Source organism: Geotrypetes seraphini, chromosome 10 (assembly GCF_902459505.1).
Source record: "Geotrypetes seraphini chromosome 10, aGeoSer1.1, whole genome shotgun sequence".
In the NCBI taxonomy this organism is placed as follows: Eukaryota; Metazoa; Chordata; class Amphibia; order Gymnophiona; family Dermophiidae; genus Geotrypetes; species Geotrypetes seraphini.
The window spans coordinates 53,470,320-53,487,915 of record NC_047093.1 but is presented as its reverse complement, the minus strand read 5'-3'; the positions used below and the strand labels follow the sequence as shown (position 1 = coordinate 53,487,915).

The window sequence follows — 17,596 nt, the reverse complement described above, 5'->3', positions numbered from 1 at the left end:
AGCGTGGAACAAGGCCTGCACGATTTCGGAACGTGGTCCGGACCAAGACACTGAAGGCAGCGTCGATGCGGGTCCGTCAACGAAATCGCACGCTGGCACTTGCTGCACTTTTTAAAACCGGTGATTGGCCGTGACATAGGCCGGAAAATCGACGCTGCAATGTCGAAAGAGGTAGGCCGCAGCCACGAGGCCGGGCCGGCCGAACCGCCGGAAGAAATAATTTTGAACTTTTTTTTTTTTTTTTTTTTAAATAAAGTAAAGTAAAGTTGAATTCAAAGAAATAAACCAAAACGCGGGTAAAGAAGGCAAAGAAAAACTGAAATTCAGTCAGCGCAGATTGAAGATAACTTCTCAGCTCCGCGGAAAGAAAAGAACTGAGGAGACACGCCCGGTACATCGGGCGGGAAGGCACTGGCGCATGCGCGGTGCGGGCATCTCGAAACTTCTAAGTTTCTTCAAGCAAGACATGCTTTCAAGATGTCCGTATCGGGGCTCTGTCGGATGACATCACCCACTAGTGAGAATACCTGCCTGCTTGTCCTGGGATAAAATTTGGTTTGTTCCATCAGACCCTAGACTCTCCTATACATTTTACATTTCTTTTCTGGCCCCTCTCTAGAGCAGACCTCTTAAGGCACTGCTTCTCCTCACAACAGATGAACCTCCCCTGAATAAAATACCATTGTCACAGTCTTCAGAATTGTACCCTCCAGGCAAAGCCCCAACTTCTGGCACACTGCATAAATACCTGTTTTGGTTGGGCTAGAGAACCCAAAGCCCTGGCTTGCCACACTCCCTCCACCAGCACTAAAAGTCCCTGTGGGCTTCTGATCTCCAAAGGTTGAGCTGCCAAATCCAAAACTCTTAGCTCCGCTGTTTCCAAAGAGGCTGGTGGGATCTAGGAAGAAGGGAAAGACACCTGTAAGTAGCTCTCAAAGTACTACACACTTACAAAACAAGATTATAATTTTGTAACTGTGTGCATTTGAGAAAATCTACATAGTTGAATCACATTATTATAACCACCGTCTACCTCTGACGTCATGGACACACAGCCAATAAACAAGTGCAAGTGTTGCGTGCAGATTTCATGTGTATATAAGGTAAAATGTCAGCAAACTGCCCATATTACAACTGTGGCTGACATGGGGAAAAAGTGCAATTTATTAGACATTAGAAAAGGCATGATCATTTGGCTACCGGGCCAAGGGTGGCAGCATTTCGAAAATGGCAGAGTTTATGAACTGTTCACAGGCTGCTGTGTTTACAGTGTACTGTGAGTGGATGAATGGAACCTTTTCGATGATACAACGTGGTAACTGTGGGACAGCACAAGCCATCGATGTGAGAGGTGAATGTCTGCTGCGCAGTAAGCAGTTGCCTTGAGAATGCAACTTATGAATTGATCGATAAAACTCCTTGGACCCAGCATTGATATATAGCACTACCCCTGAGGAAGCCGTTTTTAACAGTGAAACGGACAAGCTGAGGTTCCTTTGGGAACAAAGCTAAGTGCTATTTATGCTATTCAGTAGAGTTTTGAATGCAATAGGTTGTAATTTATGATAAAAAGAAGAAACAAATAAGAAAATAATATTTTCAATACTGCCAATTATTGATCATACAATAGTTATTAAAAGCACAAGATTATGGGTATAAATAACATATAAAATTAAAAAAAAACCACACCGAAGACATAAGACCAATGATGATGTTCAAAGCCCCATTTAAGTGTTTCTGCTTTTCGCATTATTAAACATCTGGGTGTTTGAGGTCTGTCTTCAGTTAGCTTAGCAGTAGATACAGAACTATAAGCATTATCAATACACCATTGTCAAATCCGCATCGATTTACCTTATTGGATTTTTGGGATATTTGGCATTTTCCATTAATTATTTTGGAACTGTGGAGCAACTCACCATTCAAATGAAAAAGGGGGCTTCCAGATGCGTGTCCAATATGACTATGCAGTGAACCCTGTTGCAAATGAGGCTCCAGCACAGACGGCTGGTGACTGCTCATGAGGATTCATTGCAAAAAAATTGGCTGCAATTTGCATAGAAGTACCAACATTGGACTTGCACCGACTGGCAAAGGATTGCCTTCTCTGATGAGTCAAGTTTTGAGCTCCATCAAATGGATGGATGTTGGCATGTTAGGAGTGAAACCGCCAAGAAGAAATGCCCAGCAACCATTGTTGGATGTACACAAGCTGGTGGCGGCAGAGTATGGTCTGGGAAATGTATGGTCTGGGTCCCTTGATATCTCTGGAAGGCACTCTCAACCTATATGGGTATCTCTCCATCCTTGCCGATCAAGTACACCCATACATGTTGACGGTCTTCCCCTTGGCCGATGAGATCTTTTAACAGGACAATGCAGCATGTCATACCATCAGAATTGTTTGCAAATGGTTCACAGAGCAAGAGCAAGACCAAGACTTCCAGCCACTTCCCTGGCCTCTGAATTCCCCAGACCTTAACCCAATAGAGCACATTTGAGAACACCTCGATTGACATGTCGGACGCAAGGAAGTCTGCATGGTTCCAGATACTTCTAACAACCACTCAGCATCTTATTGAGTTACTCCTACGGCATCTGGCTGCCATCCATGCTGCCAGAGGTGTTTATTCTAGATATTAGAAGGTAGTCATAATGTGACTCGACCATGTATATATGTGCAGGCTTCCTCACTTTGAAAATCCCCTTTGCGCACTTACATTTACATCTGTTCTTTGGCATGTACATAATCTCCATGTTAATGCATTTCTATGAAGCCAAATTTTATTTATCAGTATTTGCACAAATGCATACCCCCCTTTCCAATCTTACTCCGGAAACACTACTCATTCTGAGTAAAGTTATGCTTGCACAGGCTGCAAACATGTAACTGTCAATGGCATACCAGGGTTTATAAAATTGTGTGCTCAATTCTACATACAAAGCAGTGCAAGTATGCAGGCACAAGGCTTTTCTTTTTTTTTTTTTAATTTTAAATATTTTATTAAAGATTTGAAAAGAAATACAAAACAGTGAAAATGGATATCAGCGCAAACAGTAATGCAATATACAACGCCATAGCAGAATAATGCCCACCAGTACAAATTAGAAAAAACATTGCATCTCCAGACAAAAAAACCCAGAAAACTAATAATAATTTTATTTCTTATATACCGCCAAAGCCATAGTAGTTCGAGGCGGTTTACATTAAAGAAGGGCTGGACAATCAGCAAATGGGTACAATCAGCAGATACAGACACAATTAATATATGTAAGCATGGAACAGGTACAATATAAGGGGTCAAATGTATGGTGAGCGGGAGGCAAGGTAAGAAAAAAGAGATCTTAGGGGGTAAGGGTCGGGTAAGGGGTCTTAAGCTACAAATTGGTTAAATAAGTTAGTTTTTAATAATTTTCTGAAGTTTAGGTAGGATGAGGAACGCGAGATAATATTGCTCAGCCAATCATTTAGATGACCTGCTTGGAAGGCTAGAGTTCTGTTCAGGTATCTTTTGTAACGACAGGCCTTTAGAGTTGGATGGCTAAAGAGAAGAGCTCTGCGAGTGGGTCTGGATGGACAATCTAAGGTAAAATGGGGAACCAAGTATAAGGGGGCCGAACCATGAATGGATTTGAAATAGAGACGGGCAAACTTGAACAGCACTCTTGCTTCCAGGGGTCAGGGGAGTTTTTGGTAGTAGGGAGTTATGTGTTCCCATTTTTTTAGCCCAAAGATCAGTCGAATTGCCGAATTTTGGATGATACGTAGTCTTTGAATGTTTTTTTTGATGGATTCCAGGTAGATAATGTTGCAGTAGTCAAGTAAGCTTAGGATGGATTGCACCAGTAAGCGGAATAAGGATGCATCAAAGTATTTTCTGATGGTTCTTAGTTTCCATAAGGCGGAGAAGCATTTTCTGACTAGTAAGTCGGTGTGAGTTTCAAAGGTGAGGTTGTGGTCTAGCGTCACTCCTAGAATTTTTATGGAATCTGTGATGGGAAAGACTTGACCGTTCAAGAAGATTGTTGAGTCTTTGATTTTGTCATTTGGACTAGCCAGGAAGAATTTGGTTTTATCTGAGTTGAGTTTCAATTTGAAGTCGGACATCCATAGTTCGATTTGCTTAAGGATAGATGCCAGGTGACTTTTTGTCTCAGGAGTTACGCTGGTTAGGGGAAAGACTATGATAATGTCGTCAGCGTAAATGTAGAATTTGATTTTCAGGCTTTGCAATAGGTTCCCTAGTGCAGCCAGGTAGATGTTGAACAGAGTGGGGGACAGGGGAGAGCCCTGCGGGACTCCACATGCGTTTACCCAGCTGAAGGAATGTGTATTGTCACTGTAAACTTGGTATGATCTTTTACTTAGGAAACCCTGGAACCATTTTAAAACATTGCCCGAGAGACTGATTGACTCCAAACAGTCTAAGAGGATGGTATGATCAACTAAGTCGAAGGCACTACTTAAATCGAACTGAAGGACTAGTGCACTTGTGCCCTGGCTGAACAGGGAATGGAGGGAATCTAGTAGAAAGGCAATAATAGTTTTGGTGCTGTGACCAGGTCGGAACCCTGACTGGTTGTCGTTTAGAATGTTGAATTTGTCCAGATAGGTTACTAAGTCTTGGTTGACCAGACCTTCCATTAACTTTGCAAAGAAGGGGATGTTCGCAATGGGTCTGTAATTTGATGTCAGGTTGTAAAATGGAAGAGAGCCAAGTGTGTAACATGGCTTTGAAGGTGACCGGGGCAACTTTCATTACGTTAGGTGGGCAACAGTCTAGTTTGCAGTGGGAATTGGCGTATTTTGAGTACAGAGTGCAGAATTGTTGTCAGGTTGGGATTGTAAAGTTGTTCCAGAGAAGATACCCACTCTTAGATGCTCTCCACACCCCACACCCAAAAGCACCAAACAAAAAGAAAACACAGCACATATGACAACTCCCTGCTGTTTCTTCAGGAAGTCATCCCTACAAAGCAAATCCCCCCCCTCCCCCCAATTCGGTAAACTTAAGCCAAAGAGTCCACTTTGTCCATAATCAGAGACCAGGTCCGGATAGAGGAGAAATAATAGCCATGTCGTTTCGCAATAGAAAGATCCATTGCACTCATAGTTTGAATATTCAGAGAACAATCCAAGATGGTAGGAGGCTCCGTCCACTTCCAATGGCTAGCTATCAAGCATTTGGCTGCTGCCAAGCCTCACCGTCAAAGTTTAGTTTGCCAGGTATACAAACACACATTGTGAAGACCCAATAAGCAATCCCGAGATGTAAAAGGGATAAGAATTTGCAACAATTGTGACATACAACCCACTACCCTCTTCCAGAAAGGTTGCAAGACCCTACAATCCCACCAAATGTAGAGAAAGGTACCCAAGTCCACTCCACATCTCCAACAAGTAATGGAGGTCTCCGGATACATCTTATGCAAACGTGAAGGTGTATACCACCACCTAGTAAACACTTTATAGGCATTCTCCTGAATAAGAACACAGGAGGAGGCCTTACCTGCCTCAATACATATCTGGGACCACTCTCGCTCCGTAAATGAACACGCCAAGTGTTGTTCCCAAGCGGATTTGTAAGGGGGGGTAATATGGAAACAAACCCCTAAAATATTGGTAAAGGGCCGAAATGGGCCTAGGTAAACCCCGAAGTGTAATCCATAACTGTTCTAAATGAGCGGAGGAGCTCAAAGACCCTCCGTCCCATCCCTGAGAATGAATAAAATGTCGGATTTGCGAATAAGCCAGGAAATCTCCCCTGGCAGTTCACAACTGGTCTGAAAAGCTTCAAAGGACCCCAGGATGCAAAACATCCCTAAAGGTGAGTAGACCAAAGCCCTCCCAAAGCAAAAAGGAATGACTCTCTCTGCCGACAGGAAACTGAGGCTCATCACGTATCGCCTCCAAGATAGAGGGAACCAACCCGTCTCCCCATCTCCGCCGCGTCTCACACCATAAGCGCAAAAGATGCTTCAAGAAAGGATTGCTCTGACTTCCAAATACCACACGTTCAGGAGAGGAGGACCAGAGCCAAGACCGCAAAGTATGAGGTCCCACAAAATGCTGCTCCATGAGCACCACAATCTTTGCTTCAGCTATGTCTCAATCCAACAAAAGTTGCAACTGCGCTGCCCGAAAATACCAAAACAAATTGGGACGAGCTCATCCCCCACAAGATCGAGGCGACCACAAACTCTGCCGAGAAAGTCGAAGGGGTTTCCCCTGCCAAATAAACTTAAAGAATAAAGCATGCAATTGTTTCAACACAGCAGAAGGGATTGGAATCGGTAAAGTTTGAAATAAAAACAATAGACAGGGCAAAACATTCATTTTGATAACAGCTATTCTCTCCCACCAAGACAACCACAACCCATGCCACCGCTGAAGATCCCCCCCCCCCGAATCTGCTGAACAATTGTAGCATAATTCAAAGCATATAATTTAGAAAAATAAGGCTTTTCTATCTTAAGAGATTCTGTAGTGACATTATGCTCAGGGTTTCCTGTGCAAGGCAGCTCACCATTTCTTACACAAAATGGGAAATGTCCCCTCTCGTCTGCTGCCGAGCTAGGACTTCTGAAACAACATAAGATTCATAGACTTGACATCAGAAACCTGCAGTCTCAGCTTCTTCCTCTGCTCTTTTCTTCATAAGCAGATGATTCAAGGACTACTGCCTATTTCTCTTTTAAACAGAGATATCTGAACCAAGTCAAGGCTCTAATTAAGCCTTGGGATTGTGCTTGCTTCCAAAATTGTTTGTTTTCAAGTTCCAGTCAGGGGATTAAAGACAAAACAATTACCACCACATCCTAAAAACCCCTCCAAATAAACCCAGTGGGAAATCTTCTCGCTCTACTGTGCTATTTTAGGGCTAGAAAAATACCATGGTGGGAGTGATTTTTCTTTTACTAGCAATGCTCAGCACAATAGCATGCAAATTATTTGCATACTATTCTTGCGGATAATCACCGGTAAAAGGGGGAAGGAACTGTGCCTGGTGCTTGCTCAGAAAAGCAATTACTAGATACAGCTCCTTCCTCCAGTCAGGCTAGCTGCTCTCCCTGCTCCAAACATCTGAGTGGCTTCAGGGCTTCCCTTGCCGCTCAGCTGTTTGGGGCAGGGGGAGAGCAGCTCTTTTTAAATAGGTGCAGCTGTTGTGCCTTAGGTACCTGAGCCAATCAGGGCCTTAGGCTCCTCCCAGTGCATCCCAGGATGCACTGGAAAGGGGAAGGCCCGCCATTTTGAAGAGGCAGGCCTGCCAGCAGGAGAGAGTGGTTATCCTTCCTGCAAGTTTTCATTAGAAGGTACAGGGAGGGAATGTTGGGGGATTCCAGGCGGCGGTGGCTTAGGTAGGAGGGAGTGGGCATCCCTCCTGATCTTGAAAAAAAAAAAAGTATGAGGACTTGGGGGGGGGGGCAACATGAGAGATGGGAGCATGGAATCAGTGGGAGAGAGGCTTTTTTTTTTTTCTAAATGGTTGTAGGGGCCTTTACCGACAGGGTGAGCAGTCATGGCTTTCCATCAGTGCCTGAGCCAATCAGCATTCAGGCACTGACAGGAAAGTAAGATTATGACAGCTCAGACCCTCTTGGTAAAGTCTGCATGGGAAACAATGTGTTTCCCTGCTGTGCATTACACTAAGTGCTCATTGGAATACTAATGAGCTCTTTGTAATGCATTAGCATAGGATTCTCGGTGGCTGCTACCGACAATCGGTAACAGCCACAGAGAACCCTTTTATGCATCGGCAGGAGAGTTTCCTTGCAGGTAAGACTGGTTAAAATCTGTCTTACTTGAAAGGAAACCTTTTGTGCATCAGGGCCTTAGTAAGGGGGGTGTCCTGGAATCTCTTGCGAGTAGTCTCTGCCACCACACTCAGCACCCCTTTTACTTACTCACATAGGTACTGGCTGCTAACCTTCCCGATGGTGAGTTTCAAAAATAATCTCAATTTGCACTGGTGAATTCCTCTCACTGCCCCTTTAATCTGCTCTTAGATAAAGATGCACTAAACAAGCTGTCTCACTTGCAGCCTGCAGCTGTACAGCATACAGTGCACTTCATAATACACTGCCCTCTTCAGTAAGAACGAGAGAACCAAAAGAGGAAACGATTCTCCCTCTCCCAAATACTAAGGAAACAGAATCAGGAAGAGGACTGAACAAAAGCTAATGGTTTTCTGAAGTGAGCTGTACACTGCCTGCAGACTGTGACATTATGAACTGGACCAACAGAAGAATTGTCTACAGACAAAAGTGTATATGAATAGTATAATTCAAATCTTTGTGCAATGCAAGGTGGCAAAACCTGTGAAGAATCCTATTTACTCAAGGATTAGTATGAATACAATAACTGTGCACCACCCGAGTCCTTAAATATTACATGATCTGAGAGGGGAAGTCCTGTAACCTTCTGACTATGCTCAGAGTCACAGGCTTCATTACAAGATTTACACTTGATTTTAGCCTTCATAAACCCTCTGGATTGCTCCTCTCTCCTTACTAGTCCTCAAATTACCTTTAAAGGTCTAGAATAGATGAAAAAGGTCATGCAAGGAAAATTCCAGAACTGATATCTGGAATCCAGCATGAGGAAGGATTGTGAGACAAAGTACCAGTTTGCAAAAGAAACCACCTGAGGAGCATTAAAAAGGCCAAGCTCAGAAAAGGACTCGCTGACCATTTGCCTTCACTTACTTGAAGCAGTTGAGGATCCAAATCCAGCACCAGTTGAGCCAAAAGGATTTTTGTTGGCGGCCTCTTGGCTTGGTTTACCACCAAGTCCACTGAAGAATCCACAGCCTCTTCCAACACTGCTAGCTCCAAACAAACCCCCAGCTGAGGACGGCTGCTGCAAAGCATAAGGGAGAGGAAACTTAGGGAACCTCAAATGTTGGTTTCATTGCAAAGACATCAGATAACACTCCCATATGCTGAAAACACATTTCTCTACATAACATCCACAACATTCTCCCACATACATATGCACACACATACATACACAGGCCCAGCACAGACCATATTAGCAGCAGCAGTACAAGTTTCACACAAATTCACACACCACTAGTAGTAGTGCAAGCATCTCTCTCTCTATCATACACACAAACACACACGCTCAGAAAAAGATTGGCAGGAGCAGTGCAAGCTTCGCATACACCCCCCCCCCCCAGTAGTAGTAGTAGTAGTAGTAGTAGAAGTTTCACACAAACCCATGCATCACCCCACCACCAGTCGTAATAGTGCAAGCTTCATTCATACACCCCAGCATCAGAAGTAGTAATGCAAACTTCACAACACTCCATCATCAGTAGTAGTACAAGCTTCACACACACACAGACACAATCAGTAAGTAGTATAGTGCAAGCTTCACACACACACCCCATCCCATCACTCCCAGTAGTAATAGCAGTGCAAGCTTCATACACATCCTACCCCTCCACCAGTAGTGGTAGTGGAAGCTTTATATACACACACACACCGCCATCAGTAGTGGTAGTAGTGGAAGCTTAACAACCACCACCAGTAGTAGTACTGTAAACTTTGCATACTATACCCCCCAGTAGTAGTAATAGTGTAAGCTTCACACATACATAACCACCTCACCCCCAGTAGTAGTAGTGTAAGCTTCACACACACACCGAACACCAATAATTGTGCAAGCTTCACACAAAGGCCCCACCCCACCACCAGTAGCAGAAGTGCAAGCTTCACACACACATCCCACCCACCAGTAGAGCTTCATACATACTTCACCACTAGTAGTGCACGCTTCACATACACCCCCAACTCCAACACTAGTAGTGCAAGCTTCACACATACCACTCCTCCACCAGTAGTAGTAGTAGTAGTGCAAGCTTCACACACACCACCCCTTCACCAGTAGTAGTAGTGCAAGCTTCGCACACACACACCCTCACCTGTAGTAGTGGAAGCTTTGCACATACACACACCACCTCTCCACCAGTAGTAGTAGTAGTGCAAACTTCATACACACCACCCCTTCACCAGTAGTAGTAGTGCAAGCTTCGCACACACACACACACACACCACCTCACCTGTAGTAGTGGAAGCTTTGCACATACACACTCCACCTCTCCACCAGTAGTAATAGTAGTGCAAACTTCATACACTCAACACCCCTGGTAATAGTAATACAAGTTTCACACACACATACCCCACCACTAGTAGTAGTGCAAACTTCACATACACACACATACTCCACTTCACCACTAGTAGTAGTAGTAATGCAAGCTTCACCCACCCCCCATTCCACCACTAGCAGCAGTGCAAGCACCCTGTTATTAGCAGTAGTGGTGCAAGTTTCGCACATACAGCACTCCACCAACAGAAGTAGTGGACAGTGTGGTGCTAAAGCTACAGCCTCAGCACCCTGGGCAAGTCACTTAATTCCCCCATTGCCCCAGGTACATTAGATAGATTGTGAGCCAAGAAAAAATGCTTGAGTACCTGAATAAACTCATATAAACTGTTCTGAGCTCTCCTGGGAGAACGGTATAGAAAATTGAAAAAAATAAAATAAAAATAGTGCAAGCTTTACTCAAACACACAGCACCTTGTCACTAGTGATAACAGTACAAGTTACACACACACACAAAGAGCACTCTGCCACTAGCAGTATTAGTACTAGTTTCACATATTGAGTCACCGAACAGGTGCCACATGAGCAGCAGCAGTACCAGATTCACACAGACATTAGTTAATGATTGAGAGACACATCATTTAAAGCTTCAGTCTGATGTGAATTTAGGAAAAGTTGTGTATATTCAAATCTACAGTAACCAGGATGAAATACAAAGTGCAGAGGAGTCAACCCATTCTGGATAGCTAGTCCAGGGGTGCCCAACGCGTCGATCGCGATCGACCAGTAGCTCAGGAAGGCAACTCGAGTCGATCGCACTCGTGTTGCCGTCCTGATCTACGGGCCGATCAGCCTTCCTCTGCCAGTGTTCTCCCTAGGGCCTTTTAGCTGGGCGGTCCGCCCAGCTGTTATCTGCCGCTGCTGAACATTAAAAAAAAACCCCAAAAAAACGGCTTGGAGATTTCAGCCCCTAGCGAACTTATGCTCCGGGCTCTAACGTGTGCGTGCAGGCTTCTCTTCTCTTCCCTCCGAAACCGGAAGTTATGTCCGGGGAGGGGGGGGGAGAAGGGAAGCCTGCACGCACATGTTGAGAGCCCTGAAGCAAGCGTTCGCTACGGGCTAATGCGGGAGACAGGTTAGTGAAGCATTTGTTCTTGTTCCTGTCGGGTCCTGCCTACTTTATGTTTCCGCGAAGGCAGGACCCGGCAGCATTTCCCCCAATAGGTTGATCACGATCTTGGGCTGATCAGCCTTCCTCTTCCCGACGGCAGAATTGACGTCGGGGAGAGGAAGGCTGGTTGGCCGAAGCAGGGAGAGCTTGGGGCCTGTTATTGGTGGTGTTTGGGTCCTGGTCCCCGATGGTAATGGCAGTGGCAGTGGCTTGGGGGAGGGCAGGGAGAAATAAAGAAAAAGGGCAGGCAGGGATACAGAAGGAAAGAAGAGAAACAGAAAAAAATGAAAGGGAGGCAGAGAGAAAGAAAGGGCAGGGAAGAGGAAGGAAAAGTTGGGGGAAGGAATGAGGTCTGGAGGAGAGGAAGCATACAGGCTAAAAGAAGGGAAGAAAGATTGTATGCACAGTCAGAAGAAGAAAGTGCAACCAGAGACTCATGAAATCACCAGACAAGGTAGGAAAAATGATTTTATTTTAAATTTAGTGATCAAAATGTGTCTGAATTTATATCTGCTGTCTATATTTTACACTAAGGTCCCCTTTTACTAAACCGCAATAGAGGTTTTTAGCGCAGGGAGCCTATGAGTGTCGAGAGCAGCGCTGGGCATTCAGCGCAGCTCCCTGCGCTTAAAAACTGCTATCGTGGTTTAGTAAAAAGGGAGGGGGTATATTTGTCTATTTTTGTATGGTTGTTACTGAGGTGATAGTGCTTAGAGTCATCTGCTTTGACCTCTTTGAAAAACCCTGGAATAGGAATGATGATTAACATTTTCTATGCATACAGTGTGCTTTGTGTTTTTTTTAAATTTTATTGTTGGTAGATCATTTTGACTTGGTCATTTAAAAAGTAGCTCGCAAGCCCAAAAAGTGTGGGCACCCCTGAGCTAGTCTGTCTGGAGCATGGAAGGGGCTCTTTGAAGAACTTAGAGGGGAGATGATGGCAAAATAAAGCCTCTGCTTAAACAACTTTACAGTTATGCAGCATTTAACAAAAAGGATGAAAACACATAACTGAGGCTATATAATGTGGAGGAAGGAAGGAGGAATGAGATGTAGAGTTACCATTATCTCTTAACTTCAGGCACTGCTGCAGACAAGCAAACAAGTAACAGTCAGTCAGTCACACATGCATAAAACCAAAATAGGCAAGCTCTCTCCCCCACAGGTGGGTCCTCTTGGAGGGTATTTGGGAAACCAGGAGGCATAGACTATCTCACATTCAAGCTGCCATGGGATCAGTACAAACAGTTTTCACATTTGTAACCAGACTTTTATCAAAAGTGTAGCAAACTCATCTACTGACTCCTTTTTATCTGCATTCTGGACACAGCAAATTTATGATGTACAGAACTCCTGAAACAGGATGTACTTCCAGTATAACCTCTTCCTTTTCTGCACACTGCTACCATGCCACACAGCCTGCAGCCAGTCCTGAAAGAATGATTCGTGTAAAAGGAGAGAGGTTGTGGAAAACCAGAGTACATCTTACCCACATGCAGAAGAATCTGTTCCAAGAGAGGAGGCAAAAGACTATTCTGCCCATTTCATGCTCTGATTGGCCGCACTTCCTGCACACTTTTAGGACTAGGTGGTTAATTTGGGAGAAATAAAGAGCATGACTTACTTGCCCAAACCCCCCTGTCCCAGGATTAGATGACTGACCAAAGAGAGAACCAGAGGAACTGGAACCGAAACCTGAGAGGAAGAAGGAAACATTAGTGCTGATCAGAGAGAGTTAAATGAGTCCCTTTTCTATCACACACTACACTGTCCCAACCAGCCTGCAGAGAAATCCTACCAGTCTGCTCTCTTATCTACCCAAGGACCCTTAAAAAGGAGAGCAGTAAGCAGATGGAAGGATGTTTGAGAGACTTTGATTATACCCAACATACCCTGTCTTATGAAGGAGGTTCATTCCTGTTACCCTATGCACAAAATAAACTCTTTTGGAAAGACTCATCTATAACACTCCATACAATAAATTATGGTATACAACATGATTTTCATATTTATTTTATTTAAAAACTTATACCCCGCTTAAACCTAAGCAGTTCACAAAATACATACAATTTTTTAAAACAATACAACCAATATTAAAAACTGTCAAACAGAATTATTAAAGTAAGCAGCTTTCAAGAAAAGGCCTCTATAAATAAAATCATTTTTAACACCTTTTTAAATCTCTGAACATCAGAGAGCATCCTACATGACCATGTCAGATATTATGTACATCACTGATTCCCAAACATTTTTCTACACAAAGAAACTCACACCTTCCTCCTTAACCAACACAAAGATCACTCCTCTCTCAGAACTACACAAAGGATTCCTTCCCCGGTCTACTATATAGTTGGTGGTCTACAGGGGGAAAAAATAATACTCAACTACTCCTACCCATGCCGGCTCTGCTGACAAAAATGTTGGGACCTCCAGTAACGGTCTTGTGAGACTACCACTGGATGTCCCGGCAGCCATTTTGAATTGGAACCAGCATGGGCAAGAGTGACTGAGGATTGCTTCTGCCTCAACTAGCTAGAATTTGCACTGCCAGGGAATCCCTGAAGGGAGTCTGAGGAACCCAGTTTGGGAATCACTGATGTACATGACCCTTAAAAATAACATATTAATCACATTATAGATTAAAATTGCTCAGACTACACGTCTCAAGCCAAAAAAAGCAGAGAGAGACTTCTGCAAAGATGATGGTAAGCTTTTGGGTATGTGTCCCCTCTACAGTTTGCTTCCTAGGTAGAATTCAGCATCCTATGTTAACTGGCCCTCATGTTGCCAAAATTACATGTCACAATTCTGGGACAGATCTGCCAACAGGAGTGACTCTGTACAATGCTGCTCAGGAACCCTATTTTTTAATTCATTGTAGCTGTGCTCTGTATCAGTCTTCTGTCACAAGACTGAAGACAGAGTAAGGAAAAGCATGCTAGGAACTGATAAGAGTTAAGACAGAGGTGCTTTAACTGAAAAGACTAGGGCATATCACTAAAAGGACAACAGCTCTGAGAATAAGTTGAAGGTAAGAACGCACGAGTAAGGCAAGATACCATGACACTTCATTTAGAAGATGTCACCTATTGGGAACTTATTAAACTCGCACAGTAATCAGGATGTGCAGGTGATACCCTGGCACTTTCATTGGCCCTTTGTGTTCTCTATGAGACCCAGCTTTACAGTTATAACTTTTATATTCAGCCAATTCCTGTCAATGGTTCTAAAGGGATTACAAACAAGACAACTATATTATATATCTAGGACCTTACAGATTAATACAAAATAAAAGACATACTAAATCTAATAGCAAACCTAAAGCTGTCTCAGTAGAAGATATTTTCAAACTAGGGCTGTTTTGATAGCTGGATAAGAATCATAACTCACTAACTCTTAATAAATAAATAATAATAAATACCCCTCCCCTTTTACAAAACTGCAGAAGCGTTTTTTGGTGCAGGCCAGTGCGCTGAATGCTCTGCACTGCTCCTGACACTCATAGGAACTCTATGAGCGTCAGGAGCAGCGCAGAGCATTCTGTGGTTTAGTAAAAAAAAAAAAAAAAAGGGTGGGGGTAAACTAGGTAGAAAAGACCAAACACTAACAGTTTGATAAAAATAAAAGAGGAAAAACACTTTCACAGATGAAATTCCTCTAAGATTCAGAAAGGATAAAACCACAGAATTGTGTGTTAGATAATACCGGCTGACTGCTGGCCTACAGATTAGTTGAAACATATACTTTGGCACTTAGACCATAAAGGATCTTAAATATCAGATAGTAAAGTTTCTAGAGAACTCTGGCTTTTAAGGACAATGTGGTAAAACATAATAAGGGGTCATTTTCGCATAATTTTTAAAGAGAAAAGATGAAAAGAACTGCAGTCTTTTGCATGTATTAAGAATATAATGGAAACGGCTAGCGCGCCTTAGTAAAAGGACCCCTAATTGTTTTTATGGGTTCAAAAACATATCTATGCTTTTCATAGCAGTCACTGCTGACTTTTCATACGAGTGAATTAAGGATTTCCTGTCACATTACTTCTTGAACTCCTCTTATGTTCTTACCTGAAGGCAGACCAAAAGTGAATCCAGAAGAGGATGTGGTGGTTGTTGAAGCAGCTGTATTTCCAAACAAGGAGCCACCTGGTGTGAAGCTGGAGCTCTGCCCAAATGCTGGTGTGCTGTTCTGCCCAAATAACCCTCCTCCTGCGCCGCCACTGCCACTGGCAGGAGACTGTCCAAAGGAAAAGGAGCTGGTGCTGCTGGAGGAGGTTGTACCACCAAAGAGATTTGAGCTGCTGGATACTGGGGTGGAAGAGGCAGGCTGACCAAATGCAGGTATAGCCCCAAATCCAGGCTGTGCAAAGCTGAAGCTAGCAGAGGAGCTGCTCGCTGGCTGGCCGAATGCTGGTGCTTGGCCAAAGACAGGCTGACTAAATCCAGCTCCTGCCGTGCCAAAGGCTGGAGCCCCAAACCCAGAGCTAGTTGTGCTTGTGACCCCAATCTGCTGCTGACCAAAGGGAGATGAAGCGGTACTGGCAGTTACTTGTCCAAAAATAGGTGCTGAGGAAGGCGTGGTGGATGCGCCACTGGCAGGCTGGCCAAAGGCTGAGCTGGGAGGCTGGGAGTAAAGGGAAGGAGTAGCTGCAGTAGAAGTCTGGAAAGGAGCTGTTCCAGATGCTGAGCTGTGCATTGATGTTGCAGGGGTACAGGTTGTGACTGTGGGAAGAGGTGCAATCACAGATGGAGGGGTAGTCACTGAGGTGGTGCCCTGCTCAGATGTAACCAGAACAGGCGCTGAAGGGACTGCCTCCAACTTGGACTCAGGCAACTGAGCAACGGCAGAACCAGATACATCAGTCTTTGGATCTGCAGTGGTGGCTTGAGGGGAGGCTATTGGTGCTTCTGGAGAGTCTGCTGGCTGAGAAGTCAAAGGTATAGATACAGGCACTGGTGCAGATGCAGCACTTCCATTCTCAGTCCGTTTGTCAGACTCTGCAGTGCATTTCAGATCATTTGCTGCAGATGTGACAGTGGCAGGGGCTGAACCCAGGAGACTTCCAAAGGAAAGTGGTGCTGATGGCGCAACTACAGTATCTGTGGCAGAAGCATAAATAGTGCCATTGCTTGGCTGTGGTATCCCAAAAGATGGGGGCTTTGAACTACCTAGAGTGGGGTCTCCCTGGTTAAACAAATTGGAGGAAGGTCCTGTGATTGTGAACTGTGGACTGCCACTTGAGGAACCAGAGGTATTGGGAATACTGGTGCCCACTGACTGAATGGCTGAAACTGCAATATCTTCTGTGGGCTTTCCTGACTGTACAGTTACTCCAAAGCTGAACCCAGGTGCTGTGACTGAGGTTTTTGCCAGTTGGCTGTCAGAAATGGTGGAGGTTGGAGCTTTGGGAGTATTGTCTTTAATATTCTCCTCTGCTTGACCTACTCTTAGACCTGAAAAACTGCCAAGTGTTTCCCCAGTCAGGGAATTAGAGAAGAAACTTTCTCCTGGTTTTGCCACTTGGCTTTCTGGTTTGCTAACAGCAACAGAAGGTGGTGCTGTGGAAGTAATAGGTTTGCCATTTGATGGGGTATCTCCATATGATCCACTCACTGCAGTGGTTCCAACGGTGACTACTGGTTTAACTGACCCAAAGATGAAGGATCCTTCAGAGACTGATCCAAACAAGGTCTTGGAGGTTCCACCAAATGAAAAAGAACCAGGCTGGTTGGACTCTTTAGCAGGGGTTGAAGAGGCTGTCAAAACAAAGGGCATTAAAGATTAAATACTACTCAAGATCACTAACCCACATTCTTAGAAGTTTATACTCCCACTCCCTAACTAATTCTTAGTATTTCTACCTGAGAGAAGATCAGTTACCAGAGGCTGGGGGTAATGCATCTCTTCTGGGTTCTATTCAAACAAGATCTTTTCCATAGGTACAGAATGGGAAAATGCTCTTTCTACTGAAGCCCAATTCTTTACAGAAGTCCATGGAAAGAGTTATAGCTCACTAAAGAATGCTCCATCCCTCCACTAAGGACCATATAGTTTGCAGGAAGTTTCCACTCCAGAGTACTTAACAATTTTGGTGTTCTTTCATTAAATCATTTGGAAATTAGATATATTTTCTTATTGTATTCTTTTTTTGTATACATTCTTCTCTTTCTGTGAACCGCTTTTTGCAGTATAAAAGTGAGTTTTATGTTATATTATGTTACAGCTCCTTCAAAGTACAAAGGTAGAAATCCCTAACACAGCAAATGGAAGAACCAGAGACTGTATAAATCCTGGAAATGAGACACATTCACTGC

At 44.0% G+C, this 17,596-nt stretch overlaps 1 protein-coding gene across 3 annotated transcripts in view; it reads right to left on the bottom strand.

The window, feature by feature from the left end:
* NUP214 (nucleoporin 214) overlaps positions 1 to 17,596 on the bottom strand; it is a 164,709-nt gene that overhangs the window by 18,184 nt on the left and 128,929 nt on the right. For 2 of the 3 annotated variants that reach the window (XM_033960858.1, XM_033960860.1), the window contains 4 exons: positions 15,350 to 17,038; positions 12,904 to 12,974; positions 8,707 to 8,860; positions 749 to 898 (listed from right to left, as the gene is read on the bottom strand). In XM_033960858.1, the coding sequence (XP_033816749.1) occupies positions 749 to 898; positions 8,707 to 8,860; positions 12,904 to 12,974; positions 15,350 to 17,038 (2,064 nt within the window). The remainder of the gene's footprint in view (positions 1 to 748; positions 899 to 8,706; positions 8,861 to 12,903; positions 12,975 to 15,349; positions 17,039 to 17,596) is intronic. The other variant, XM_033960859.1, reaches the window with a different exon arrangement.